The sequence below is a fragment of the Pteropus medius genome, unplaced genomic scaffold, assembly GCF_902729225.1.
Source record: "Pteropus medius unplaced genomic scaffold, Ma_sr-lr_union100, whole genome shotgun sequence".
NCBI lineage: Eukaryota > Metazoa > Chordata > Mammalia > Chiroptera > Pteropodidae > Pteropus > Pteropus medius.
The window spans coordinates 15299520-15312651 of record NW_024349802.1 but is presented as its reverse complement, the minus strand read 5'-3'; the positions used below and the strand labels follow the sequence as shown (position 1 = coordinate 15312651).

At 34.1% G+C, this 13132-nt stretch overlaps 1 protein-coding gene across 8 annotated transcripts in view; it reads right to left on the bottom strand.

Moving 5' to 3' along the window:
* TCERG1 (transcription elongation regulator 1) overlaps nucleotides 1-13132 on the bottom strand; it is a 56766-nt gene that overhangs the window by 5112 nt on the left and 38522 nt on the right. For all 8 annotated transcript variants that reach the window (XR_005647294.1, XR_005647295.1, XR_005647296.1 and 5 more), the window contains 4 exons: nucleotides 10304-10422; nucleotides 5872-6022; nucleotides 1803-1967; nucleotides 1342-1524 (listed from right to left, as the gene is read on the bottom strand). Coding sequence is in view for 4 of the 8 variants with exons in the window: in XM_039836456.1 (XP_039692390.1) it covers nucleotides 1342-1524; nucleotides 1803-1967; nucleotides 5872-6022; nucleotides 10304-10422 (618 nt within the window). In the remaining 4 variants the exon portion in view is untranslated. The remainder of the gene's footprint in view (nucleotides 1-1341; nucleotides 1525-1802; nucleotides 1968-5871; nucleotides 6023-10303; nucleotides 10423-13132) is intronic.

The window sequence follows — 13132 nt, the reverse complement described above, 5'->3', positions numbered from 1 at the left end:
GTAAAAAAAGAAGAAAATATAAAAACATTTATTTAACCAACATTTATTAAGCATCTAAATACATGTCAGGTAAGTACTATGCTTGGCGCTGGGAATACAAAATAACTAAGATGGCTTCCTTCAAAGGGCTCACTTTTTAGTGAAGACAGGCATGAAAGCCAATAATTGCAATAACACATCTCAAGTGCTGCAGAGGTGTACGCTGAGCACAAGGGTGACCAAAGGAACAGTGAGATCCGATCTGCCCAGGAGGGATGGGATCGGCCTCACAGAAGAGAGAGCTGAGTGTGCTTATGAAGAACAAGGAAGTCTGCCACTGTTGTGGGAAGTTTAAAAGCACCCTCAGTGGAGGGATGGCATGAGCAATGGCAGGATGCATTAAATCTAAGTATGGTCCATTAAAGGTTAAGTTCAGCATAGGGCCTAATTAAAGGGTGAGAGAAGAAACCAAAGCAGGTAAGGTAATATGAAGGTGGGGGAGTCAAGGAATGAAGTCTTTCACATTATGCTGAGAGACTGAATTTGAAATGCAGACAACTGCTAGGAGCAAGGAGGACCTTCACTCTCTGTAAGCACCAGGGAGAGTGGCAAAAATCAGATTTGCCTTTTACAGAGATTTCTGTGACCTCAATAAAAATGAACTTGGGAGGGGTGGGGGGAGATAGGAAAAGAAATGAGGAACAACTGCAACTGTCCAGAGAATAGATCAGCAAAAGGGGAGAAACCTGAAGACGCAACAGGAATGATGAAAAGAGCCTCACTGAAAGAGAAGAGAAACATTACTACAGACGGTGACAAAGAGAAGTATTATAGCAGAGTGGTCAGGGACATTCACTACAGGGACGAGACACCCTACATACCTCAACAACCTGGGTAATGCAGAATTTTTCAAAAAGTCCCAGGGTATCTCCTGGGGTCAGTACATCTCTAGTCTTACATCTCACACCGCCTACATGGACAATAACTGGTCACCGCAGAGATGACCCCAAATCATCAACAAAAAGGTTAAATTACGTTCAGCACACTCTACTACTATGGCCTGTAAATGTGTAATAATTTAAGACGACTTCCATCGAGACCAATAGAAAAAAAGCTTTGAGACTAAGATTATAAATTTTCATATATACAAACCATCTAACTTCTGAAAAATGTTAAATAACTAGGGTCAACAGGGCTAACACCAAGTACTCAATTTTAAAACTCTTTATAAACAACTTACCATATTGTATCCTTCAGAGCAAGTTAAAGAACACTGAAATGTTCACTGAGGTAATAATGTAATGAATTTCTAACATCCAGTACTTTACAAGTGAAAAAATAAAATAAAAGAGTAACATATACCATGTCAGACAGGAGGGCCTTGAAATTCTGGATCGCTTCTTCTCGTTTGTGCTGCTCTCTCTCTCGATCTATTTCTTTTGTTTGTTCTGACCGAGCCTTTTGAACCTCTCTTTCTCGTTCTCGAAGGCTTGCCTCAATGCGCGCTTGCCTTTCAAGCTCCTTTTCTTTTTCTGAGTCTAAATTCTGTAAAAGTAAAATTACATTATCCTTCCTACCAACTGCATCAAAATGTTTCCAACAGAATAACTAGTTTGCCAAATACAAAATTTCAAACCTTGTTTTTACCAAGAATATACCTAGATACTATAGGTATATTTGCAAATCATTTGCAAATCAACTACTAGAGATTCTTATATTAAGAACATCAACGGAAAAAATTCCAAATCCCCAAACAGTAGCAAATAACTCAATTAAAGATTTCATTATTCCGTGGTTACAGTACAAGTAAACATGACGGTTACCTTGGCTATTTTTTCAATGTACTGTTTGAAAAGATCTTCTCTCATTGACGAACTATCCACTGCTTTGTAACGGGGATCACTTTCTACTTTGTCTTTTACTTTGCTCCATCGAGACTGACTGTCCAAGTGATGATTAGACAACAGTTCAAAGAAATCTGATTTAATCTGTATTTCAAAACAAGATGAGGAAAACCAATGTGCCATGAGAAATTCCTCATATCTAAATGTTTACAACTTAAAATGTTCACTTACCTTAAAGATGAGAATAATAACTTTAAATGCACTTAGAGTGGAATAAATTTTAGTAAAAGAGAATATCAGAATTGCTCTCATGAGAAACAAAAATCAACACACATCTAGACTCATTTAAATTCAAGATAAATCATATTCTTCAATGAAATTACTCAAATATAGAAAAAGTTTTATTTTGTATTTATTTTGATCTCAGAACTGCCAAGTTCTCATAAGAAATATGAATTTGGATTTATTTTTGGCTAAGATCCAGCTTATAAGCTGATAGTAAAATACTTTAATATCAAGATGGTAAGAATGATTTTTAAAAGTAGATGAATAAAATTTGTTAAAATTAACATAGGAACTTAGAAATAGTTGAGCACAAACAGCAAGTCTTATTCATTACAAACCTGAAACTATACTGTCAAATGTCTAAAATCAAAAAAACAGGGTAAATTTTTATATTTTGGCTTTAAAAAAGAGCAATGTTTGTAACCTTATATTCAAGAAATTATAGAATTTCTATGTAGGCCATAATTAACCATTACTAAAAAAAAAACTACATTCAGATTTTCTGTACTTTTTAGCTATTAAACATGTATGCCTTTACCATTATACAGCTCAGAATATGTGTTAATGAAATAATGTACTTAACAACTGAAGTACCAACTTAGTAACATTATACCAAAAGGTATTAAATAATATTAATCCTTTAGTATCAACATATGAAACACTTAGAATCCCTCTCCCAAACTATATGCCATTTTATTAAATAGGGAAGAAAGGGATAAATGAGGTATTTATTTTTATGCACCTTTGAGGACCTGTTTTAAAATTTAGTCTCATCTAAATTATTCTGTACTCCTACCAGGGAAGATACCCAAGGTAGCCAAAGTCATTTCAAAAGAGGATTCTAACTATGTCAAGAACCTCTCCTCTCCACAGAGATTAAACATGGCACCTTCCCACCTGACGAAGAAATGAGAAATTAGGAATGGAATCAGAATTTAAAATGTGTTGGCATAAAATAAATGAATCATTCCTTCTGTCTATTCCAACCCTCTCATTTCCTCCTATAATCTCATTTCTCCTGGTAGAGGATTAAAAGGGACAATGATGTCCTTTCTGGAAAACACTTGTAAGGTTATAAGAAAGTTTCTATACTAGAAAATTTTTTAAAAGACAAGAGCTAACCAGCTGTGGATTTCTCCACTACTAAACTTGGCTCTTGGCTTTGTTTAGATTAATGAGAAATACTCGTAAACCCAGCATTTCCAAACAGTGATGAAGAAACTACTTGTTGTAGTGATATAAAATAAATTTTCATGCACCCTGTCTACTTTGTATCTAACGTGATGAACACCAAATTCCTAAATGCACGTGATATCTAGAAGGCAAAATTTATAAAATGTATGTTAAATAAAACATGCAAGCTGTATCAAATAGGAATTTTTCTAAGCTATAGGAATTTATATTAACTTAAAATAATTTTCATATATTAAACACAAAGTCTATAAAGTAAAAATGAGCATACAGTTTTATTTTAAATGTGTGATATACAACCAAAGTAAACTTTCCAAAACTTTCCAAAAATGAAAGTACCTTACTATCCAGGCTGTTTAACAGGGAGAAATAGTCTCCTTAGCTTTATGTACCTTAACAAAAATACTTAAATTGTTCAGCAGGAAATTTGAAAGAGTGAAAAATGCCAATTTCATAAAAAGATTAACTCCACTATGTGCAACTTCAAATATATTGTTCCAAAAAGTAAATAATTTGAACCATATTTTTATAAATATTAGCTATAATAATAAATTATAATTAAAAAACAAAAACTTGAGGGCAGCTACTTTGACAGTCTAGTAAAACAGTTTAAAGGCATTATTTTTTTTAAATATAAAATGGAAAATTATGAGTGAAGACTACATGAAAATGACTGTAGTTTTTAGCTTGAAAACGCCTGCTGAAGAAAAAATAAAGATTTCACTAAGTCAATGTCCTTCACAGGCTTCTGACTCAGCTACTGATTCAACTGGAGAATCAATCACAAGGACAAGGAAAGAAACGCCCAATACACCAGCATGCTACTGGTACCGATCTTACTATTCAATTACACACAGTTAAAATGTGACTAAAAAAATAACGGAACAGACAATATACTTGATATTCAGTGAAAGTCATGAAGAATGTGATAAAACTTCATTAATCAAATACTTCTCAGAATGTGAATAGAAAATATACTATATTTAAACCCTTAAAGATTTCTGCTTTCATGGCCTAGACAGTAATAGATTTTGTAGTCTTTAAATTGGCTGGGAAAGTTTCATTTTCTTTTAATTTAGTAATGATACAAAGCCAAACCTATAATTTAGAGAATTAAAATTTTACAATTGTAAGAAAATAAAGCTGAATATGTTAGATTTATTCAGATGTAGTATCTATTTAATTTATTTTAATTAACACATTCTGGGCACAACTCTCATCACTTCATAAGGAAAAGACTAAAAAAAGTAAAGTACCGGAACTTCGGGAGGCTAAAGTCACCACACAGAGATACCAATTCTTTCCTCACTAGGGAATCCCATAATACTTTGCGTATCAGTGATTGACAGCTGTCAGACTGAACTGATTGACAGGCCGCACAGCACAAAACTGTAAAATCTATCCACTTGTTATAAAACAGAATACATAAAATAGTTACATAAAAAAAATGTTTAGGAAAAAAAATTAGTTACAAATGCAAAGAGAAAAACATTTAATTTGTATAAAAGCAATCACACAAATCAGACAACATCAATCATTTATTTACTTGAATTTCTTTAATCGAGTAAGTTATTACTAAAAGTCAAAAGTAGTAAACAATTCATTGATATGTTTCTAATACAATGCATAAAATGTTTAAGTAGCACTCAATTTTGTACATTTCCTCTGAGAAGCATACTCATTTGCAAAAAAAAAAAAAATGTTAATACTGAAATAATTCTGAAAAAATCTACTTCGAGGCCCCCAATAAACCAGGAAATTTCAGACATTTCTGACAAAAATTATTTCACCTAATGCTGTTGCTATTTTCAATGAAAGAGGAGGCTTCTTCCCAACAAGAGTGGCATTCTTCTCAAACAACATATCTTAATAGAATTTGTAATATTTTAACTTTCTGGAATAAGAGGCAATTTTAAATGTCAAGAATGATTAGGCTTCAGAGGTTCTTCTCTATTCACAAAGCACACAGGGAAGCTAAAGAGAGGGGCTGCATGTTTTGATGGTTCACACGCCACTAGTGCCATCTCTCTACCAGCCTGCCTCCCCAGTGGTGAGCTCCTCTCCATTCCCGACACTGCTATCAAATGACATTTGGAATTCATTAATCTTTAATAGCTGACCTTTAATTCTGATAAGCAATAATTTATACGTAAGGTATGTTTACTAAAACATTAGAAAGTCACTAAAATGCTTTTAGAAGGCAAAAGAGATAAAGAAGCTTTTTGAAACTTAAATGTTACCACCTATAAAGAATCTTGAAACCCTAGCAGGCACTTAGCTAGCACCAGTGAACAGAGAGGCCTAACAACCAGTTCTGGGTTTACTCAGCATCTTAGTATTAAATTTAAAGCAAATCTATATAGTTTAGTGAAGCTACTAAAATAAGCATTATGGAAGTAAAGTGAGAAAATACACACATATATAATAACAATTATAAAAATTAACTTAAAAGGCTAAACAGTAAATATGGGTCCTTTTACGCTCTTGAATGAGGTTAGTAACACAGCACCAGCTTAGGCCCTACCCATTCACACTCCCATCAATCACAGCACTGGAACTAAAACCACCTTACCTTCTCACCTCTGGTCTTCGAATCTTCTTTCTCTTTCTTCCTTGCAGCTGCCACAAATTCATTAAACAAGGCTTCTCGATCTTTCATCTTTTCAATTGCTTTGAATCGTGAATCTTTAGCATGCTTGGCTGCAAATTCACTAAAAGTAGCTCTGTAACAAAACGGCAAGTGTGCTAACTTTGGTAGAGCTATTTCAGCTTCTAGAAAGGTATAGCAGAAGATACCGTTTTTTCCAGCAAGGATCTGTGCCCAAGGCACACTGAGTCCCAACGTCTACCTAAATAGTGAACAATGAGCTATAGAAAGGAGTGAAAAAGGACTAAAGGGTGAAAATGTGGTTAGATATTTGTATGCTATCAGAACAGTGGTAGGAGGATCCACATATCAGAGTAAAGAATTCGTGTGCTTCAAGAGACTTAATTTCCATCCTAAGATGAGGCTGAGTCCTGCTTCTAGCCATGGTAGAAGAACTCTTATTGAATTAGCTCTCCTTCCATAAGCAACTATAACAGAGGACAAAATATATATGGCAAATGATTGCAAGTAGTGGATAACAGGTAAAGTAAAACAAGTAAGCCCCATTGCCCTCTGCCTCAAGACAATTTCCCAAGGTGCAGAGAGCTAGTGTCCAAGCAGAATACAATGATCCCAGTGAGCTAAAAGCCGCAAAGATCAGTTTGGGTGCTAAAATGCCAAAGAAGTGGTAGAGAAGGTGCCCCAAAAGAATACCCCGTAGGGACTCCCCATGAGTCCACAGCCAAGGCCAGCCGTACAAGCTGCTACAGGGTTAAGAGCACAAGAGAGATACTAGAGATTGAGTATTGCTGGACAAAAAGACAGTATTAGGACAAGAGTGCCAAAGAACCACAAGGGAGACAAACTGGGAGGCTGAAATCCCTTCCAGTTTCTGAAATCCATACTAACAAAGCACAAAATCAAACCTAAAATTAAGGTGATCAACCAGTAATTGAACTGCCTGCTAAGATGAGAATTCACTCTTCGGAGGAAGGTAAGAGACTCCAGAGGCTCCACCTATTATCCACAATTTCCAATATTCAATTAAAAATCACTAAACATAAAAAGAAACATGTGATCTATACATAAAAAACTTAAAAGCCAATAAAAACCTAACCCAAGATGCCCAGATGTATTTCCAGGTAGACAAATACTTTAAAACTATAATTATAGTGAAAGAATTACAGAAAAATAGGTTCAAAGAATTACAACATGGTCAATGAACAAATAAGAAGTTTGAACAGAGATATTAAAAATATGAAAAAAGAAGCTGGCAGGAAAAATTCACTGAATGGGCTTAATACGAGAGTAAAGAGAGAATAAAGAGTCAACAACTTTAAGTTAAATCAGTAATAACTGTCTAATCGAAAGAGGACATAGGAAAAATACTGCAGGGAGGAGAACAGTCTCAGGGACATGTGAGATAATAACAAACACTTTAATATCTGTGTACTTAGAATCCTAAAAGAGAAAAGAGTGATCAGGGCAGGAAAAAACAAAAAAATTTCCAAATAATGAAAAACATCAATGTATAGATCCAAAAAGCTCAGCAAACACCAAGCAGGCTAAATACAAAGATGCGGCCTATAAGGGCTAGTGAGGGTAGGTATTAAAAAAAAAGTTTCTCCATGAATAAAAGGCATTTACTTACAAAGCTTTCATGTATCTGAATGTATTTTAATATTTGAAGCTTTTTCCTTACATAATAAGAATTTACTCATATTAAACACTCTCACATTTACCATGTTTTTAGAGGGAAAATTAAGCTTATTTTCCCCTTAAAATCTATTTAACTATTTTAATGTAAATTAAACTTATATGTTTAAAACTTATATGTTAAAACAAACATTACAGACTTTAATTATAAAGAAAAAAAAAATGGCTGGTTAACCTCAAAATTTTAACATCAACTGAAGATTACAAGTGCCACTCACAGCTAACTGTTGCTATTTTTAAGCTTTGCTAACCAATGTCAGATTCTAATAATTTTTTATATGCAATTGATATTACTCACAATATCTAATTTCATTAATTCAACATGTTTTTACAACCGTATACACTGCAAACCTGCTCTGAACAATGGATATGTAACCATAATAAAATTTTACCTAACAAAGGTAAAATAAAAGTGCATCCCAAAAAAGGGATCACATGATTGTAGTCCATTAAACCTACTTTCTAAGTTAAATTAAGCACCTTGCTTTATAATTTTAGAACAGAAAAATACCATGATTAAAGAATATACCTTTTCAAACATGTAAAATCAATGTGTAAAAGAGAATTAGTTTACTTGTTTATATTACTAATGGGTAAAATAATTTTTTTTTTTTTTTACCAGAACAGACTAAAGTTTTAGCATTAGAGTCTAATAGAGATATTTTTATATGACTTATCTCTTAACTCTGAAAGCACTACTTTATAAGACATAGTATTAAGAATCCTTTTTTGGGGGGGCGGTGAGGGCGGGCAGGAGATACTGGTTAATAGTAAGGAGGTGATGGGAAAGAGTAATCAGGAGAAGATCTAAAATTTCCATCAAAAAAGAAAGATATAGAAAAGAAAGGCACTAAAAGTAAAGTAATTCTCCCCAGTCGTTCTTTCTCTTAGAATAAATTCCAATGCTTTATATCTACTAACTCTTATTAAAGAGGTTTGTGATACAGGTCTTTTCTCAATTCAAAAAGAAATTCAGGTCAGTGGACAGTATTTTCTCATTATTAAGTTATTCTTCTTGGTTTTCTGCTACTTACTAAAATTGATCCTCATCTTTATGCTAGCATTAAATGTATCCAGATAGCAATACAGCACGATGCCCAAGGTGCTAAGACTTCCAGCTATGTGTCTGATGGCTTTATTTTCTGAAGTAACCTGCATAGTACAGATCACTCTAACAATTCCATCTACACCAAAAGTATATCAGTAGGGTACTGTGATACAGCAACACTCAATTTGTCACATCCACAAAAGGAAAACCTCTTCAGGGTCTCAATTATTCCCAGACCTTTAAAGAGTTTTAATAAATACATTTTGTTGAATCATTTGATAATGAGCTGTAGACACCAGGAGACTTGATCTATAAATATTTCATCATGTATCTCCTGAAAGTAAATCCTTTTTTCTCCATAATCTCAATACTCAAGAAAATTACTAATTGTCTAATATCATATAATAAAAATCCATGTTTAAATTTCCTCAACTGCCTCCAAAAATGTCTTTCACAACCCAGTTTTAACTACTGTGATCCATGAACTCACCCTTTGGATTAAGAAAAAGCCCAAGCACCTCTGGAAAGTCTGAAACTCTATCACCCCCCAAAAATATATAATAGAGAGCCATAAATCCTCTATTAGCTTTATTTTCTAAAATTTGTATTACTGTCACAGTAGGTTTCTTTTCATATTTCAAATATAAAATTATAATATGAAACGTACTCTCAATATCACAAACATAATTCCACTGACAAAAATAACTATTTAAACAAGATGAACTTTTATAAAAAGTGCCATTTAACCCAGAGACTCCATGATTCTACACTATAGTTTTAGAAATTCTCCAAGTTCTGAAGTGTTCACAAACACCTAACACCCCTAACTGCCACAACTAAGGCATAAATAAAGTATTCTCCCTGCCTGAACTGTTCTGTGTAACACTGGAATCTAGCTGAAATCCCACATTCACTTGGGCAAGTTACCTAATTTGTGTGTGTCTAATTTTCCTTATCTGCAAAAAAAGGTATGATGAGTAGTACCTAAATTATATTGGCTATTTTGAGGATTGAATAATGTGTGTGTGTGTGTATACACATATACATACACGTGCATATACTTTAGGTGCACATATGTAAAACTATACATGTAAGTTCATACATATACCTTTAAGCGTACATAAAATACCCAATAATTCATGCTATTATTATAATACTAGCTTAAAACGTCTCATTTTGTTCAGCCCATTACATATATTCAATACATATTAACGATGAATTGAAGATGTCAGACAAAACCATACTCTAGATACTTAGAAAACTGAAACGAAAGGTCCTTCACCACTTCGATCAAAATAATGTTCCTGCTCTGCAATTTATTATGTGTACAACTTAAAAAAAAACAGGGACAGACTTTCTATTATTTACCAGCTTCTAGAGAAGGAAACTTGTTCCCACAGGGACGCACTTAAAACAAAGGTACCCTTCTTAAAAATCAACACCTCTCATAGAAAACCAGGGATTCCTCTAAAGAAATATACAAAGGAATGAAGATTAGAAAGGCAGAAACCAATGATCAAATAAGAAGCTTCTCATGTCCAAATATCTACAAGATCTTTTATATGCATATTTTTAAAAAAAAATTTTTTTAACTGATCTTAGGAGAAAACACATGTTGTATATTTTGATAGTTGACAGTAATAAACTGCATACCTTGGATTAAATTTTGCTTCTTCCATCATTTTTTTAAAATCTTCCTTGGCTTGCATTATTTTGTTTTTCTTTTCCCGGCGTTCTTCCTCTGCCCTGGTCTTTACATACTGATCAAATACCTATCACAAAAATAAACCAATTTGACAAGTTAGTCTTTCATAAAGGTAATTTTACTACCAAGTTATAGAATTTAACAAAAAATACTAAGTCACTACTATTTCTGCTCAATCTAAAATAGGAAAAATAGATTTTTAGGTAACTCAGTGATATGCAGATTATCTACAGCAAGTCTCACTTAAAAGCTTCAGTTGACAGTACTACAGAAGCATCCGGCCCTCTGCTTAGGCTTCCAGAACAGAAAAAAGTTAAAAGTCCCTTTATTTTTCCTGATTATGAATTGAATACATGTTTTTAAAAAATTTTCCAGAAGTTTAGAAATGTTTGAGAAATCAATCCTCCCGAATCTCTTCTAGAAAAAACATTAACAGTATGAAATCTAGTTTAATTTTATTTCTGGGCTTCTCTTTAAGACATACTTATTTTCACCAAAATGTAACCATGCTTTACATCTATTCTATAACATTTTCCTCCACTTAATAAAGTGTAGTCAAGATGATGAACTGAGCACGAACATCTATTTCCTGCCTTCTTCACACACTAATAAAATAACAATCGAGTAATTTATTTTGTTAAGTCACAAACCAACAAGAACAGGGGAATGGCAACAACAGAAATAGTAACTCGAAGTTGAAAAGCAGATAGACAAATGATAAAGGATTTGATAGACATGAGAAAGCTGATTTTAAACCAGCAATCAAGAAAACAAAAGAATCATTATTTCATTAGAGAACCCTCAAACAGCTCAGTAAGTGGCAGTACCAGACACCCATGGAAGTGAAAGGGGTCCAGGCACAATAACGCTGTTTAAGAAGCACTATAAGCACTAGGTTCCTTTTGCCAAGTTTGCTTATGTATCTGGGGAAACTGCCACTCCTGAACTTCAGTAAAGGGTAAGTGGTTATTCTCTAGAGCAAGGGTTAGCAAATCATGATCTGCTGGCCAAATCCAGCTGCCTGTTTTTATAGAGCCCATGAATAGTTTTGACATCTTTAAATTGTTGAATAAACAACAGAAAATTTCATGGAGTATGAAAATTAAATGAAATCCAAATCTCGGTGTCCATAAATAAAGCTTCATCTGAACAGTCATTCTCATTCCTTTATATACATCTGTGGGTACCCTGGCACAAAAGCAGATTTACACACTGGTGACAGAGACCACAAAGCCTAAAATACTTATTATCTGACCCTTTATGTTAAATATTTGCTGACTCCTGCTTTAGAAGATAAAACAGTAATTCTGGACTTGGGGGAACATGAATTAGGAATGAGGCATACCAGAGTGGGAATGCAGGGAATTATGCAAACCTTCACACGCCAAATATTATGACACCATTCTCTCAGAACCAAAGCAGCAAGAAATGTGCCCTCCAGCCAGGAGGCTGGACATTCTTATCAAGAATGTGACCAGCCTAAAAATTACTTGCTCTCCAGGGATCCTCAAGAAACCAACCTAAATCACTCTATAGCATGATTTTCCAACCTCAACATTTTGACATTTGGGGCCAGAGAGTATTTATTTAGCAACACTCCCTCAGCTGTGATAACAAAACTGCCCCCGGCGGACAAGTGCTCTAAAATAAAGCCCCCAATCATACGGGCCCAACTGGATGCTAAGATCACTCAGTGCCGCATTCCTAATCCTGAGCAGTCAGGGTCACCAAGACAGCTAAGGCAACTCTCCAACGTGAAAAATAGAGAGACCAAAATAGAAAAACTTAGTGAAATTTGAGACTATGTAGAAAAATAAAAGTTTTAAAAAAGAAGACGATCCTAAAAGATCCTAAAGAACAAAGAAAAGATATTGAAACCATAAAATGAAAAAAATTCAAAGAACAAAAAAAAAAAATTCAGGAAACTAAAAGATGACAGAAGAAATAAAAAATCCAATTGAAGGGTTAGATAATAAAGGTGAGAAAAATACCCAGGAAATTTAAACAAGACAGAGGTAGATAACAGGGCAGAAAAGATAAGAAACTGTGAGGACCAACCCAGAATGAAAAAAATAAAAGTTAGAAGCAAATCAAAAAAGTAATTCAAGAAAATCTCCTAGAACTGAAAGATGTCTGATTCCACATTGAAAGAACCAGCAAGTACCCAGCACAATAAGCCTTTCCAACAGGGCACACAATCACCATGAAATTTCAGAGCACTAAAGACTATGGGAAGATCCTACATGCTTACCCAGAAGGAAAAATAAACAGGTCCACATACAAAGGAAAGGTAACAAGAACGCTAAAAAAAAAAAACCAAAAACCACTAAAACTGGAAATAGAGTAATGCCTTCAAAATTCTTAAGAAAAAAAAAAAATTCCAACTTCCAATTCCTTATGCAGCCAAACAATTTCAAATAAGGATACAACAGACACATTTTTAAATATATAAGACCTCAAATATTCATTTCTTATGCTTGTCCTCTCAAGAAGCTATTGCAGGAATGGAATGCATTAAAAAGGGAATAAACCAAGAAAGAAAAGGCTTATGATATAGGGGAAAGGTGAACTCCTGCCCCCCAAAAAAAACAGAGATGAAGGAAATTCCCCAGGATAATGGTAAAGAGCTGTCATTCTCAAAAATGACAGCTGTACATCAGGCGTAGAGATCAACTAGTCTAGTCAAGTCAGAAGGCTCTGGAAGAACTGTCTTCAGGAACATAAAACCGGGGGGAGGGGCACTTAATATTTTTCCTATATCCTATGGAACTATTTGG